At 40.2% G+C, this 17,620-nt stretch overlaps 1 protein-coding gene across 1 annotated transcript; it reads left to right on the top strand.

Annotated features, from left to right (window-relative positions):
• Positions 1-1,977: 1,977 nt before the first annotated feature.
• On the top strand, positions 1,978-12,541 carry susd5 (sushi domain containing 5). Its single transcript, XM_036565507.1, has 5 exons — positions 1,978-2,068; positions 5,440-5,614; positions 8,630-8,739; positions 9,752-9,940; positions 10,974-12,541. Exons 1-5 carry the CDS (start codon positions 1,978-1,980, stop codon positions 12,539-12,541), a joined length of 2,133 nt encoding a protein of 710 aa, XP_036421400.1.
• The last annotated feature ends 5,079 nt before the right edge of the window (positions 12,542-17,620 follow it).

Below are 17,620 nucleotides of genomic sequence, written 5' to 3'. Positions count from 1 at the left end.
ACACATACACACAGCTCTGCTCTTTCAGCAAATATTATCAGAAGATTTTCAGACAGACCCTACTTGTGCAGTCCTCTCTCTTACCCCTACTAGAAACATGCTCTCTCTCTGTCTCTCCCTCCCTCGCTCTCTCTCTCTCTCTCTCTCTCTCTCTCACACACACACGTACACATACATCTGAGACAGAGTTTATCTGCAGTTGGACAATAGAAGCTATGCATTTCTGGGTGTCCTGTTCCCTTATTATAAACCTCCACCAAACTCCTCTTCTGTGTGTGTGTGTGTGTGTGTGTGTGTGTGTGTGTGTGTGTGTGTGTGTGTGTGTCCTTAAGTGTTATATGCATGGCCGCAATGTGGAGCTCCATGTGCTCTGCTCTACAACACAGTACTACATCACCGAACATGACCAATACAGTCCAGAGCTTCTGACTCCCCCACCCTTCTCTCCTCTCCTCTCACCTTCCTTGTCTCCTCACCTTTTTCCTCTCCTCTCCTCTCATCCTCCTCGTCTCCTCACCTTTCCTCTCCTGTCCTCTCCTCTCCTCATTTCTCCTCTTCTATCCTCTCAACTCCTCCTCTCACACTCCTTGTCTCCTCTGCTCTTGCTGTCTTCCTCTCCTTCCCTTCCTCTCTTCCTTTCCTCTACTCTCCTTTCATCTCCTCTGGTCTCCTTTGCTCTCCTCTCTCCGTTCCTCTCCTCTTCTCTCCTCTTCTGTCCTCTCATTCTCCTCCTGTCCTATTCTTTCCTCTCTTCTTTCTTTCCTCTCTTCTCCTCTCCTCTCCTCTCACCCTCCTCATCTCCTCTTCTCTCACCCTCCTCATCTCTTCTTCTCTCAACCTCCTCATCTCCTCTCCTCTCACCCTCCTTGTCTCCATGCCTTTTTCCTCTCCTCTCCTGTCCTCTTACCTTCCTCCTCTCTCCCTCCTCATCTCCTCCCCTCTCTGCTCCTCTCTTCTCACCCTCATCCTCTCCTCTCCTATCACTCTCCTCCTGTTCTCTTCCTCTCCTCTCCTCTCCTCTCCTCTCTTCCTCTCCTCTCCTCTCCTTTGCTCTCCTCTTCTCTCCTCTCTTCCTCTCCCCCTTCGTCTCCTCTCCTCTTCTCTCCTTTCTTTCTCTCCTCTCCTTCCTCTCCTCTCCTCTCTTCTCCTCTCATCCTCCTCAACTCCTCTTCTCTCACCTCCTCATCTCCCCTTCTCTAATCCTCCTCATCTCCTCTTCTTGCCTCTCCTCTCTTCTCACCTTCCTTATCTCCCCACCTCTCATCTCACCTTCCTCTCCTCTCATCCTCCTCATCTCCTCTCCTCTCTTCTCCTCTCCTCTCCTCTCCTCTCCTGTCACCCTCCTCATCTCCTCTCCTCTCCTCTTCTATCTTTTCACCTCCTCTCCTCTCATCCTCCTCGTCTCCTCACCTTTCCTCTCCTCTCCTCATTTCTCCTCTTCTATCCTCTCACCTCCTCCTCTCACACTCCTTGTCTCCTCTGCTCTCACTGTCCTTCTCTCCTTCCCTTCCTCTCTTCCTTTGCTCTACTCTCCTGTCCTCTCTTCCTCTCCTCTCCTCTCTTTTGCTCTCTTCTTCTCTTCTCTCCTCTCTTCCTCTCCTCTCCTCTCTCCCTTTCCTGTCCTCTCCTCTCCTCTTCTTTCATCTCCTCTCCTCTCCTCTCCTCTCACTCTCCTCCTTTCCTCTCTTCTTTTTCTCCTCTCCTCTCCTCTCCTCTCCTCTCCTCTCCTCTTTTCCTCTCCTCTCTGGACTCCTCCTGCGCTCGCTTTCAGTATGACGTATTTACTGACAGCGCAGTGAGAGTTTTCGCACCGCAGCTCGGTAATGCAGTAAGTGCGCTCCTCGCTCACATAAGCCTGCTCGTGCCCGCGCGCCTGAGCCTATCCCCCACGCGCACCGGTAACTCTCTCTCTCTCTCTCTCTCTCTCGTGGAGCGCGCAAAGTCCCTTTATCGTCTCCACACCTGCACCCTCGCGGTATGGGACTCCTGAGTGGTCGAGCGCTCGCGCTCCTTCCTTTCCTGCTCGCACTCCTGGCGTGGTTCAGCGCGGGATTCGCGGGCGCGGACGGTGAGTTTCTCTATTCCATTTAAGAGTGTGTATGGATGTGTGTGGATGTGGGAGAGAGCAGTGTGCACATTCCAGCGGTGTGTGCTGTGGCCTCGCTAAGAAAAGTTGCGAAGGCTGTTTCCTACCGTGTATATTTATAGTTCTTTAAATATAAAATATATATACAACACATATTTGCAAATACAAATAGTAATTCAGTATGTTGCAAACAGCTGTACAAAACATGGACATGTTCCACAGGGTAGAGAGGAAACAGCATGTAAACTAGCAGCAGATATTTCATTTTCATCATAAACAGTGTCTTCACTGGTGTGTGGGACACTGTGATGTACACTGCTGTCCTCCACCTATGATTCAGTCTTCATTTGGCTTCATAATGTAAACAGAATGGCTAGAATTTGGCCAGTCATTTGGTAACTTTAGGCCTGTAGCTCTGCAGTTCTGCACGGTTTGGTTTCTCTTTTTTTACTACAGCTAACATTAATATAATTCATATAATATATTCATATTAATATAATTAGGATGATAATTTGTAAGCTGAGTGAGATGTGTTAAACCAAAGAAATGTGCAGCATGTCCTTCAGGAGCAGACCTGGGCCACCCTGCTTTAGTGTAGGTGATGTCTAATTATGATCACACATAGCTGCCTCTGTTTGCTCTGTGTCAAAATTCCAGCCCGATGCTGGCAGCCATAGCTGAGAAGAATGTTGGTTTACGAGGCTGAGACGCTGGGAAATTTTGTCTGAGAGTGGCTAATGTTGGATACAGATGATTCTATTCTATTCTATTCTATTCTATTCTATTTATGTCTTAATAGTATGCCTTAGTAATTAATTGATTAATTGAACCAGCTAAATACAATAGCCTATTCAAAAGGCTATTCTATTCTAAAATGGTACTAATTGTATTGTAAAATATAAATAAGTGTTTAGCCTATGTATAAAACAACATAACCAATCTAAAACAGACCTACAACATCAAAAAAATCATGATGTAAGGTATAATCATATAAGGCAGCAATTATGTTACCCTTACAGAAAACCTTGCTCATTCCTGACACCTAATATCTTCACATCTACATCACAGACATTCAGTCATTGTGACATTTAACAGCAAAAAAGACTGATGACGGACATGGTAAAAGGTGGGTCAGCTGAGTATTACTCCATGATCCAACGCCAAGTGACTTCATGACTGTCTGACACCAACCATATGATTTATACTTTACCACACTGTCTGAGCCTTCATTCTAAACCTGTATCAAATCTACTGGTGCTCCATAATATATAAAGGAATAAAGAAAGGTTGGAAATGGTCATGTAGAATTGAATATTGACTGGTTTTTGTGCATGAAACCAACAAGTGGCATAGACTTCAAGAAAAAAAATACAAAAAATGTGGGATGTGAATGCAAATAGTCACCTGAAATCTACCAAGATTTTATAAGATCAGACAGAAAACATGTTGTTGAGAATTAAGTATTATATTGTACCATTTCAGTAGATGCACATGGCTAAATGGTAATTGTGGTTTGAGACAGCCAGTGCCTCTTTGCACACTCGTTATTTCATACAATGTAAAGTAAAACTTGTCATCGTTTGAGCTCATGTTTTGGTGGAAATTAGTCAGAAGGGTCAGTGAAGACACTGTTGGAATAGCTCACCACAATGACTGCCCCCAACTGCTATTTTAGTTGTGTGTGTGAAACTGTGACTAAATGGGAAAGTGATGTTGAAGTTGGACAGTGTTTGTGGCTGTTTTTGTGCGAATGTGGACTTCTTTCAATCACTGAGACTCTCTGTGTGTGAGTGTTGGTTGGGGTGGGGTTACAGAATGGTGCTGACTGTGGTGTTTGGTGTGTATATGTGACTTCACATTCGCACCTTGGAGTCATAGGTCCTGTTTGGAGCTGATCTTCATTTCTCTTCTTGTTCTTACCTTTTGTTTGCCGTCATTTAAAGTTAGAGTCCACTCTGTACGGCCTGGCCCTAAAAATAAAACCATCCCCTCATCCCTGCTGGCACCCACAGTAGCAGCTACCCTCATTTGACCTTATTAGCATCTTGATGCGTTATTCCAATCTCAACTGAATAAATATTTACCCCTGAGATTGTAAATGTTTCCCTTTTCATCATGCTGAGCCTATATTCCAATTATCATCCCAATAACTGTATTTGCAAATTTGCTAAAACCATCTTCTGATTTTCATGGGGACCTAAAATTCCCTCTTCGTTCTCTCTCAGACACCTCATGTGTTCAATTTTATAATATAATGTTATTTTCTGTATCCTGCAGAAAATGATACCACAAAACATACAGTCGACATATGTAAAAACAATGGTTTGGCCAAAAATTAAACATACAAATTTTTCCACAAACTCAAGATGTAGTCGATCAGCCAGGAGACGGAGTCTGAAGTTTTGTCTTTAGTTTTGCACTGGAGCTACAAGGCTAATGCAGCTAATAAGGCTAATGCAGCTAACAATTAGCCTTCTAGCATAAGCTAAACCAGAACCAGACCATCATAAACCAACATAGAATTCATGCTGATCTAAGCTGTCTTTTTGCAGCAAGTAATGGAGTAATGGCATGAAGTAATGGAAGCTTATAGCATAAAGTTAGCTTTGTGCAACATTGCTAGAAAAACCAGCATAGACCAGCATGGCTAGTCATTAGCAAAACCAGCATATGTTGTGGTTTGGATGCTGTATGCTGGTCAGCAGTAATGGAAGTTGATATGCTGATCACCAGCAAAACCAGCATATGTTTTCAGTGCTGGTGTGCTGATCAACCAGCATGACCATGCTGAGTGACCAGCTAAACCAGCACAAGATCAGCATAGACCAGCTTAGACCAGTATGGAATGCATGTTGGTCAGTGCTGTTTTTCCAGCAGGGAAATCATCATACTCATCACAAACTAAGTTTTTAAATCTCAAAAAGACTTGTTTATGTGGTTTCTGACACTGTATGACATACTGTAAACTATAATAATGGATAAAAGTTTGATTGCTAGATTGCTGCTGCTACTACTGCTGTTTAGCCTTGCAACATGATTTTGTTCATTTTATAGATAACACCTTGTCTTATAGCCATATTACCACATAAATAAGTCTATTTGAGATTACTTAACAACTTGACATGGTTTGAGATTAGTGTGTGATGACTTAGCTTTCAGTTTTCATGATGCTAATTGTTACCTGTAAGCTTCCATTACTTGTTAGACACATTAGCCTCAAAGCTCCACTGTAAAGCCAAGGAAGTAAACTTGCACTATCAAACATGTCATGGCTGCTTGAATACATTTGTAGTAAGGAGGAAATCATGTGAACTTGATTTTTGGCTGAGACATCACTTTGATCTCCTTCACAGGCCGTGTCTTCCTGCTGGAGTTGCGGAACGGTTCAGATGCAAGCTTTGAGGCAGCTTCACATGCATGCGAGGTTCAGGGTGCGCGGGTGGCATCAGGAATGGAGCTCCATCATGCCGTGGTGGAGTGTGCCTTCTCCGCCTGCACAAGAGGCTGGCTTACTGGCCCCAGCATCGGGTAAGGGACCCAGTCACACATGCTCTCACACCTATTATATCTCTTCATCATAACCACAGTGTGAGCATCTGATTATAACAGCAGGATCTGTGGAAGAGAGAGACTGTGTTTTGTGAATTCAGGTAGAAAGTTTCCATTTGCACCTCAGGCGTTCAGGCCCCTGGAGAGCAAGACCGGAGGCACTGTCACAGAATACATTAGCACTTACTTACTGCTTGTGCTGTTCCACAGTTAATGTATATTCCTTAACCTGAATGCCCAAATCCCAATGTAATTATCACATTGTAAATTTACTGCAACTCTATTACTCCTTGTGAATTGTAAACTGTCAAAACGCTCAAATAAAGATCTAAAATCACAAATTAACAACAAAGATTTTTTTTCTTGATATATTTCTAGCTTTACCTACATTGTACAGCCACAAGACTTTGTGGTTTAGGGAATGCGAGTATATGTTGAGTGGTGTTGACCTTATGTACCTTTTGCTGAATTCTAACTGCGAGTCCACCCAAAAGGAATGTCAGTCCAATCAAAATAACCCTTAGATTACATACAGATTCATCACAGATGGCTCATAAATTTCACATAACTTGCACACAGATAGACCTTTACGTGAACTCTTCAGCAGATCCGCAATCATGGGGCATTTCCAAGGTAACTTTACCCTGTCCCAAGAGGACACTCATGTTCGGTCCCCCCGGTTTCCCAGCAGTTAAATCTTGACACCTCCATGCACACCCACACCCAAATGCACGCACACATGCACACACAATGATCCACTCCATTTCTGACTCAGACTCTACAAGGGAATGATACAATGTGGGATAAGTCACCAACTTAGATTTACCACCAACCACCAACATAGATCTATTTAGATCTATGTCCTTCAAAGGTGCAATCTGTTAATAAGGTATGAAATACTTTCATTACTGGCATAAAAACACTTTGTTATCCTTGTTAATGTGTGATATTCGACTGAGATATGTTATCTGCCATGTTATCACTTTTATACACATAGGCTCACAGAGAGCATGCACACACACACACACACACACACACACATAAAAATGATGTCAAATAGATACATGTTAAACAGAAACCAGGCCCAGAATTTAAACTTAGATAAACATTACGATGTGACTTCTCAGTTGACACTGTTATACTTTCTGTGTGTGTATGTGTGTGTGTGTGTGTGTGTGTGTGAGTGTGTGTGCGCATACACAAAATTAAACATTAAATCTGTCTTACACAATCACATTACAATAATGAGGCACATGGCCAGTAATCAGCCTATTATAAAAATGATAAAGGAAAACATTTCCATTATTAAAAATGAAATTGCTCAATTTTTCTACATAAAATAATTACCACTGTGTCCAGTAAGCAGTGTGTTAGGCCTTTCCCCTAATCATTGCTAATGTGGAGAACAAAAGCCAGTGCATGTCTCTTAATGAATATGCGGCCAGTCACCAGATAGGGTAAGCATCTCATCACGGAGTAGCACAGAGTGTAATAAGTTGAGCAGAAGGACAGGAGTATTATCACCTCAACTCTGCAGTCCAGTTGCTGCTGGTCATTTTACCTTCTATTATCCGAGTCACTGTCATAATAAAATTGTGTGACTATTTTTTTCTCTACTTGATAGTGCCCTTTATATTGCTCAAACATTTCATGACAATCAATTTGCAAAAAGCAAACAAGTCAAGTTGCATTAAGAGATGTTAAGTGAAAATTATTTCCCTTCTTCTATAAAGTGACTGTTACATATTTTGTTACATGTTTTTGTACGACAGTAGCAATAAGTACCAATAAGTACTGTGGCCAACATGCTGACTTGTGAGAGTTGTTGTCTATATTGATGTTAACATTAAATATATCAATATGACAATCGATATTGACAGATTATTTGCAGAAACTGGCTCATATTTTTTACAATGATGCATCACAAATTTCCTCACCAGTAGTGACAAAAAGTCCAAGACTACTCACGTAAAATAGTCATTCAAAAAGATATTTAAATCCAAAACACCTCTTAATCATTCAGTTCAACCTAAAAATGTCATATCATGATAAAAATCAATGTATCTGATTTTACTGAACTCAAATAAATACTCTGAATGAATGTAATGCAAAATTTTAGTCTAGATGAACAAAAGCAATACTGTACATCAATTAAGAATACTCAATTCCAATCATGTGGCTAAAATCATTCTCTGCACTTTCAGACTCCTTAAGCAATTGCACATTGCGTCTTTTAGCACTTTATTATTCAGTTTACGTTTCTTTTATTCTATGTTTATTACTTTATCTTTGTTAAATTTTACTGTGAATAGTGGCTCATCAGATCTATTTAAAAATTACTTCATGTGGTAACAAGCAATTAAACTAGTTTTATTCAACTTAAAAACTACGTAGATTGAAAGAATCATTCATTCAAAGTATTTATTTACGTTGAATAAAACTAGGTGATTTACTTGTTACCGCATGAAGTAATTTTTTCTAGGTAGATCTGACAAGCCACTTTTGCAGTGTTATTTAACTTCATTTTTGATCTTTTTAATATTTTTAATATATTTTTAAATCTCTACACTGTAAAAAATGGCTTGTCAGTTACTATACCTCATGCGGTAACAAGTAAATTAACTAGTTTTCTTCAACCTAAAAAAATACTTTGAATGAACAATTCTTTCAATCAATGTATTTTTTTTTAAGGTGAATGAAACTTGTTCAATTGCTTGTTACCATACGAAATTTTTTTAGGTTCATCTGATGAGCCATTTTTTACAGTGTACCTTGTGTATGAAAATGTGCCTTATCTTGCCCTGCCTTATTGACAGATGGAATCAGTGCACACAACTTAAATTGTAGGTTCATATTGCAAGACTTGTGACTAGAACTGAAAAGAATTAGAGAGAAAGTAAAGAGTAAGGTATTTAATTCCAACTATATTCAAGTACAAGCGCCATTCGGGTAACTTTCTGCCTGGTAGCTACGTCTCTTTTGCCTTTGTTGCAGGATCACAGTGTGCAGGAGCGTGGCTGGGAACTTACGGGCTGTGGACATGCGTGTGGAGAATGTGACTGAGACATCTGAGCAACTGGCTACATTCTGTGTAAAAGATACAGGTCAGTTTTAAACCTGAATGGTGTCACAACCATGGTGTCACAACCATGAACACATTTACATAAAAGTGCTTGTTCAGCCTACAGCCCATTCATGTTGAAGTGATAAACAGTGTTTTTACTGTAGACCAGACTGTCTACAGCAGGGGTGCCTAATCCTGGTCCTGGAGATCTACCACCCCTCAGGTTCAGATTTGACACACTCTAATGGCTCTAATGCTCACAATGCCCCTGAAGGCCTTCATTACCTGGATCAGGTGTGTTTGATTAGCGCTGAAGCTAAACTGTGCAGGGTGGTAGATCTCCAGGACCAGGATTGGGCAACTCAGCTGTAGACAGTCTGTAGCTGAATGGAAAATGGAGAAAACAATTAAACATGGTGCTAATTCTATTTGTCAGAAAGGAAATGTATCATTGTAGCCTTAAAGAGAGTCCAGACATCTGAACGGACTAGCTAAAGTATATTTCTTCCGACATCTTTGAGGATTTAATTCCAAACTTAACATTTTGCCCCAAATTTCCACCATTCTGCTTTCATTTTCAATGTGATATACTTAATTGCACCTGTGAAGGGGTCAGCCAATCAGAACAGAGGTCATTTATATGAACCAGTCTTAAAGGCACAGTAACAAAAACAGTCTAAGGCAGGGGTGCACAACTCCAGTCCTGAAGGGACTTGCACAGTTTGGAGGTTTCCCTACTGAAACACACCCACTAAACCTGGTAATTAACAGACAAGTGTAATCGGGTGTTTGAGTAGGTAAATCACTAAACTGTGCTGGACACTGGCCAGGACCAGAGTTGTGCACCCCTGGTCTAAGGGATCAAGAGAGGTTGAAAAATAAATAATAAATCAAGAACAAGTATAGAATATAGAGTCATGTAATTTGAAATAAACTTCTTGATAACAATATGCTACATACTTACAAACTACCTACAGATTTAACTAGGGACAGATGTTCCCTTGATGTCCACATCCATTTCCAAAACTGTCTCCTTCCTGTTCCTGTGTTAGGGGCTCCATGTGGAGCACCACCATCATTCCCTAACACACACCTGCAGGGACAGACAGGACTGGAGCTGGGTGATGAGCTTCTGTACGCCTGTAACCCAGGATACACTCTGCCTAATGGAGAGTCAGCCTTCAGCCTGCTGTGTGACAGCTGTGGAGAGTGGTATGGCCTGGTGCAGCTCTGCGTCAAAGGTGAGAAAATGTACAGTACTGACCCAACTTTTCTTTAAACATATAAGTAAGCTTTCTCAGGGTGAGACAGGCTTTAATGGATTTAGTAGTAGGCTTCTGAAACAGCTTTAGAGTTTAGTAACATTATGTAGATTTTGCTATAGCATGATGAAATGACTAGTATGTTATTTGTAACTTGTAAATAAGTGAAAGATAAGTGAAAGACAAACTTATTGAAGCTCATATTGGAAGCCATAGAAGAGAGTCAACTGCAGCTGCAATATGAGAAGGAAATGCACAGTGAATCTATGAAAGCAGCTTGTGAATGCAAAACTATTTTACCTCAGTATATTTTAGGTAGCTTTGTTGAGAGATGACACACAATTTATTATGTTGTCAAATGAGCACTTTTACTAGTAGCTAAATCAGCGTTGGCCTTATTATTACAGATAGTCTTCCTTTAGCTTGGGTTTTCTGTTTCGGTCGAGTTTCCATGGAAGTTCCAGTCTGAGTTTTATGCTGGTTCAAAAGACCAACCTTTAAATGATTCTTGAAATACTGATGTGTTTTGAACACATGCAGACGTTTGTCAGAAGAAATTATGTGTTTCATCACAGTTTGGGTTCCATATAGCAGCAGCAACTTTTTCACTGATATCTCTTTCAAAGTCTTTCAGCATAGATCTTTGCTGAAGTTGTGATGCTAATTGACTCACAGCAGATGTGAGGGTTTGATCATGCCTGTGCAGTGCTGATACAGCCCACACCTTCTGAAATAGAGCAAAGGATTTCTGGGAGATGTTGGAATCAATATTTATAGGTTCTAGAACAATTAAATATCTCTAGAGCCATAGCACAAAATTCCATGATTTTTGTTCTGAACATTTATTTAGAGGGCTGGAAAATTGAGCAAGATTATTTGACAGTGTGACTAGACCCATTTAAGATTAGTATAGTAAAGACATTTTCCCTGGGTCTAGTTCTCTAAAATCAGAATTCATGTATAGTACACTTGAGAAAGAATCACTAGTGCAAGTATTTTTAATGTATTACAGATGATGCTGAGGCCTTCATCGACTATGAAGACAAGCTCCCAGATGACCATCATCTGTATGAGGGCCTGGAGGAGGTGCATCGTGTGAGTCTGGTGCCTGAGATCACTGACAATGAAGAAGAGGAAGAGTCTACGCCTGAGCCCGAGCAAGACGAGCACGTAATGGTAGAGGAAGAGGATGTCACTGATGAGGAAGACCCTGCGGTGTCTGTAACAGAGCCTCCAGTGTCCCAGCTCAGCCAGAAACACATGTTCTGGTTCCCTTCAGAGGCTTTCGAGGAGGAAGAGCATCCCTTCACCACCACAGAAACACCCATTAAAGCTCCCACCCATGATGAGAACTACATCATAGCCAAAACAGATGACAGGCAGCCAGAGACTGAGATAACCACAGAAGAAAATGATGGAGAACACCTAACTCCACCTCCGACTGACAAGCCTGTTGGTCACAGTGTGAGCAGCACGGAGGAATCATGGCTGGATGGATACCCTGTTCCACAAGAGGAGGAGAAAGCAGGTGCAGGGTCTACAGATGAGGCAGGACCAGGAGTGGATGCTGAGAGTGATGATTCAAAGGTGGAGGGGTTTAAAACTGTGACACACAGTCCTGAAGAGGCAGGTGTGGGAGGAGTTATCCACGGCCAACAGGAGAAAGGACCTGAAGGTACATCTGAGACATTTGAAGAGCAGGACATTGGGAGAGGTACTGATCGTCAAGAGGAAGAAGAGACTGAGGGTGTGACTGAAGGTACTGAAGGGAAGGCTTATGGGGGAGTGTTTCCCAGCTATGAGGAAGGTTATCAAGGAGTTACTGATGTGCCTAAAGGAAAGATATCTGATGGAGTCACAGAGCTGTCAGAAGAATTAGTTACAGAGGAACCTAGAATAGAGGAGATGGAAGGAGAGGCCAAGGGACCAGCTGAGGTGGAATCCAAGGATGTGATCGACAGATCTAAAGAGATCTTTCATGGTGTAACTGACAGGGCAAATGATGTGGAGATGAGCCCTACTTCTTTCACCGGCTTCACTCAGATCACAGCTGGCATAGATGACATGACCTTCAACAAAAGACCAATGCCCTACACGCCCAGCTCTTCCCCTGAGAATGTCAGTACCAGCCAAGAAAGAATGGGTTTTGAACACACGGTCACACCTTCAGGCATGGCACCTCTGGACACCACACCTACTCAAGAGATACACATTGTCAGCAATGTGGTCACGCCCACAATCAGTGTCTCTTGGGAAACGAAAGACTTTGGCCATTTCCTGGAACAGATTCCCACCAAAGAGGGTGATATCTCGGTTGAAAGCCACGACAATCAGAGTGCGATGGAAGGAGACACGGATCAACAGGAAAAAGCAGAGGATGGAGCTTGTGGGGTAGGCCCTTGCCAAGTAGCTGGTCGTGGGCCAACCATCGCAGCCGTTATCGTTGGATTAGTAGCAGCTGTTGTTGGTGTGGCCTTAGGTGTGTGGTGTTACAAAAGGAGGCAGCAGAAGAGCTCTCACTATCAGCTCAATGGAACTAACAGACAAACGCAATGTATCGAGCTCCAGCAGACTGTGTAATCTAACATACGTAGCTTACACAAACAACATACATGTTTGAACATTATGATCTATGTCCAACTACATACACTAATCTACACACACAATCTGGGGATTCAAGTTTTTGAAGCTTTAGCTCTTTCCACACTAGGAAGGGTGATAGCAGCTAGAAATTGTGTATTGCTTCAATGCTTTGTTAATACATATTTCTATTTTTCATACTTGCTTTAGAGCATGCATGTTGTTTTTTTTTGCTGTGTTTATCTATATTTGATGCTTTGTTTCTTCTAGATTAGGTTTGTAAATTTAATTTCATAGTGTGGACTGCATTTGAGATGCATTGGGTGTGGGTCAGTGCATGCATGGGAGATGTTTTTCTGTGTTAACACATTTGTCTGTGTGTATAGGCTTGTCTTTTGTGAGTGAGTGTGACTATGAGAGTATGAGGGGTGTTTCAGTGGACATGTGAAAGTGACTGCTAGATTCTGTGAGTTCTGGAAGTCTCAGTGTTACACATTGGTGTTAGGCCTAGTTTGTGTCTGCAGACATTCCGGTGAGAGGAAATGAAGGTTCACCTGATTGACTTTTGAAAAACTTTGGTGTTTTTGAAAGGAGTCCGCTCTGTTAAGAATTAACATTGTCAAGTGTCGTAATACTTTAAATATGTGTTGTATAATTTTTTTATCATAATGCTTTAAATCAGCATTGGACCTTAAGCTATAGGAGGACATGGTGGTGTACACTTGTTCTACATTTAAATGGAAGTTTGAAAAAAGCAAACCAAAAAAGCATTACTATATCTCCTCAAACACACATTCCCAGTATATTTTGACCAACATAATTAAAGTACACTGAATGTAAATACTGAAATTATTACTGATAGATACAAAACAAACCTACTGAGCTGTGTTTCTCCTCACTATCTACGTAGGCAGTTGTCTAGGTATGTAGCATTTTAGCTAAAAAAAACAAAACATTAAAAACAGCCTATTTAGACAATTCAGTTAGAGAATGGTCACATTATCTGTTGTTCCTTTAACTTGCAAGGTTCATCTTGTGTTGTTTTTATACACCTCAGCCACAAGTATCACCAGTATGTTTGTGAAGATTGCTGGCTTAGTAGCTAGGCTAGCTACAGATAAGAACCAAAGAATCCTCATGATTCTTGCTAATTAACCAAAACTGCCTCACATAGCTGAGACCATTGATTAGCCTGCTAATGTTACCTAGATAATGATCTTTCACAACAAGAACATAACAATTCAACACATTAGCTAAGCTAACAGTCAGTTAATTGCCATTTGAAATATGCTGAAGGGACAGCTAGCTTGTTTCGCAATATAAAATGATCAAAATCATAAATAAAATGAGTGTAATGGCATATCACTGCTAAAAACACAGCACAGATCAGTGTGGGTGATCATCGGCAAAACCACCACATGTTGTGTTTTGGATGTTGGTTTGCTGGTCAGCAGCAACGGAAGTTAATATGCTGGTCACTGGTTGTGTTTTGGAAGCTGGTATGTCAGTTAATTAGCATGACCATGCTGGGTGACCAGTTAAACCAGCACCAGACCAGCATAAACTAGCAGGCATCAGCTTAGAATAAACTCCTGTGCCGTATTTTTTTTTCAGCAAGGATGATTTTGCTGCTTGCTTCCATCCATCTTGCGTTGCATTCTGGGACTGTCTTATGGATTAAGGATGCATTTGATTATGACTTAGCCTTTGTAGGCAGCATATTTTAGGAATCTAAATTGAAATACCATTCGCCACAACTGATACCTTAAAAAAAATTCCCAATACATGTAATACATATGTTTCTACTGTAATTATTGTGTTCTATACCATATCACAGGCTTGTCAAACTAGGTTCCTTACAGGTGATTAGCGTTTGTCCTGATTTAAATTTGAAGTTGAATCAGCTGTGCTTAATGAAAAGGCAGAACTGTGGCCTGCCAGAACTGGATTCTGTCATATGTGCTTTATCGTTTCTAGTAACAGTCGACCAAATCCACATTAGTGATTAATTTTAAAGGCTTGCACAACAAAATAGCCAGTGTTTTGAGGCTGTAAAAAAAAACCAATATGGACAGTATTTTTTTATTATGTATTTGAGAACTTTAGATAGGTTAGTTTTTGTGGGCCAGGTGAATGGATTTAACCTTTTGCATGTAACGTGCATTAGTATCCTGCTGTTTTCCACTGTTAGCACATGACACTGACAATGACTTTTGCTCTGTAAGAGCTGTAATTCAACAAAGTTTGCGGCGTAGTAGAGCTTTTCATATTACGCTATTAATCAGCTGTATTTAGTGTGGGTATACTAGGTGGAGTGCTAGATCTGCTGTTTCCAGTGATCCAATGGCTGTCTTCAAGTTTTGTGTTTTAAGTTAGAAGTACACAACTTAGAAGTAATTTTAGAAGAAAAAAATGGTAACAAGAATAATTTGCTATAATGCTGAACGCTCTCTATGTATCCTACTCAAATCCTTATACAGAACTATATGTGCAAGAACCTAAAATGAATAACTTGGAAAAAAATGTTCTGATGTTAATTTTTATTGCTCACATAAATTCTGTGTTTGTGAACAGGCCCAAAATTCTTCAGTTACTAGCTCATGAAGGGGTCCTAACATTAGTCTGAGCTCTTTAGAAAATCTACACACCACTGAGCTGATGCAGACTAAATAGATACACTATGTTTAATGCTTTGGCTGAATTAAACAAAAGTTTGTATTTCATTGCCAAGAAAAAATGCAAATCTGTGTACTTTTGACATTCTTAGCCATCTTTCTTTTTCAACGGTGCTCTATGACAAAATTTCCTGTGCAGGTAAAAAGTGGTTTTGTTTACTTACAGAGCTTTGAGATGTTTTCCTATTTCAGAACCCTTTAAGTGTCAACATTATTGCACCTTATTCAAATAAACAGAGCGTCAAGAGTAGAAGTCACAGCTTTTAATCCTATGCCATATTTTGCACAGTAATGTCCACTCCCTTTATCTTAGGAAAAAAAAGGTTTGTTTGTGTTTTGTAGAGGTGTTAACTTCTAACGTACCGTAATAATGTGTAAACCAAATACTCTTTTTGAATGTTCTCCCTCATTCACACTATGCTAGAATGTTCTTCCCATTCTCATTGTTCTAAAATGTTTTTCTTGGTTCATTTGGCCTGTCAGTTCTTTTTCTGGAACAGAATGAAGTCAACTGCCAGCAATAGAATGTAGGTGTCTGTTGGGGAATGTTGGGTCAGTGTGCTCTGGGCTGCACAGGCGTTTAAAAGACAACTCTCCCAAAAACAACAGTGCCAATAGTTCAGAAATATGATCACGGTGTATTGCTTAAAAAAAATATATTTTTCAGTGCAGATATGAATTGGCACATAAATATTTTTCAGTTTCTTGTACCAATTCCTATTGTAGGTCTCTCAGCACCAATAGTCTGGGAGGACGCTAAATACCTGACACCGGCTTGTGACTATGCAGACTCCCAACTGGCTGCTAGTATTAGAGGAGCAAGTAACATTCCTTCAAAGAAGAACATGAGCAAATTGCATTATTTATCCTGTTATTTTTCCTGTTATTTTTGTTTCATATATGAAATGATGCCTTTTATCACCTAAAGTCTAATTTTGTCCATTCTCTTAAATGTTTCTGTGATGTATCAGAACATCAGAGGTCTGGTCAATGCATTATATCTCTGTAGTCAGAGTCATGTGGCCATCTGACACTGCTGAACATTCTTGTGACAAATTAACTGACCGGTTACCAATAAAATCCAATCACTTTAGGATTTCTTGCTGAATCCTGCTCTTATTTGGAGTATTTAGAGCTTGTGTATTTGGGTGGGGGTATTTGTATGTGTCTGTGCATCCAGCTTAGCCTGGTGTCAGCAGGAAATGAAATTTGAAAAATATAAATCACATTTTTGGTACTTGGACTAGCTAGTGTACTTTGTAGACTTGTTTTTATACATGATTAAGACATTGCGATCATTAAATAGTATGACAAAGTGCTGAGAAAGAACATTCATGGTCGCATTCAAACACACACACACTAAGAAGAGGAACAGAGGCTCATTTAAAGGTGTTTGAACATGGAGTATCTGTGCAGTTTATCACACCATAGTAGGAAAATTTCACAGAGAGAGAGAGAGAGAGAGAGAGAGAGAAGGAAAGAAAGAGAATCATGGGTCAGCGTTTCAGCAAAGAAAAATGAAAAGAGAGTGTGTGTGTGTGTGTGAGACCACATTCACATTTAAATTCAAATGTTTGAAGTTAAGATCCAGTGTTTAGTCTTTTGCTGTTAAATTTAGTCAGGGTACTCAAGTGTGTGCACTGCTGATTTTGAGCACAAGTCTAGGAATTTTGTGTCTTCCACCACAGAGCACAGCTGTCTTCTGGAGATTTTAGTCATATTACAGTCGTTCTTGGTCAATAGTTGTCAAGTTGTCAAATTTCTGCATAATTCAATCATCAAGTTGTAAACAGTCATTCAGAGTGGTTTGATATGAAATGTTTTGGTGTAGATAAACTTACTGACTCAGGTTTCTTTACAGTGGTGGTGTCATGTCATCTACAACACAAATTCAGCCATTTTATTTGTATGTGATGTTAATAATAGTACAATAGTGGTAAACTTGAGAAAATTAGTTTTCTTTTGGTTTTACTACTTCTACTACTTTGCCTTACAATACTCTGCATGTAGCTCTCTACCACGAATAAATACACTTTAGGCCAAAATCTTTCCAAAACTATCATAACTTTATAACTTTTCTAGGTAGCAGGCAATGAATTCATAACTATTTAATGTAATAACTCCCTGTGAGGAAGCTTTTAGATGTATTAGGTATTAGGCTCTTTAAATGTCTGGTTCCTATCACAACCACAATTATGACCCAGTAAGTTGCTATTATACAGGGCATTTCATATCAAACCATTTGGAATGACTTTTTTTTACTTCTTAGCAATTAAATTATGCTGAGATATTAAGACAATCCTTGAAATTCCCCTTTAATCTTAGGAATGTGTTTTGCATCAGATCGGAATAAAAATGTTAAAAATGATGAGAGATGCTTTACTTAATGTCAATAATCAAGCAC

Source organism: Colossoma macropomum, unplaced genomic scaffold (genome assembly GCF_904425465.1).
Source record: "Colossoma macropomum unplaced genomic scaffold, Colossoma_macropomum, whole genome shotgun sequence".
Lineage (NCBI taxonomy): Eukaryota > Metazoa > Chordata > Actinopteri > Characiformes > Serrasalmidae > Colossoma > Colossoma macropomum.
This window is presented reverse-complemented; position numbering and strand designations above follow the sequence as displayed.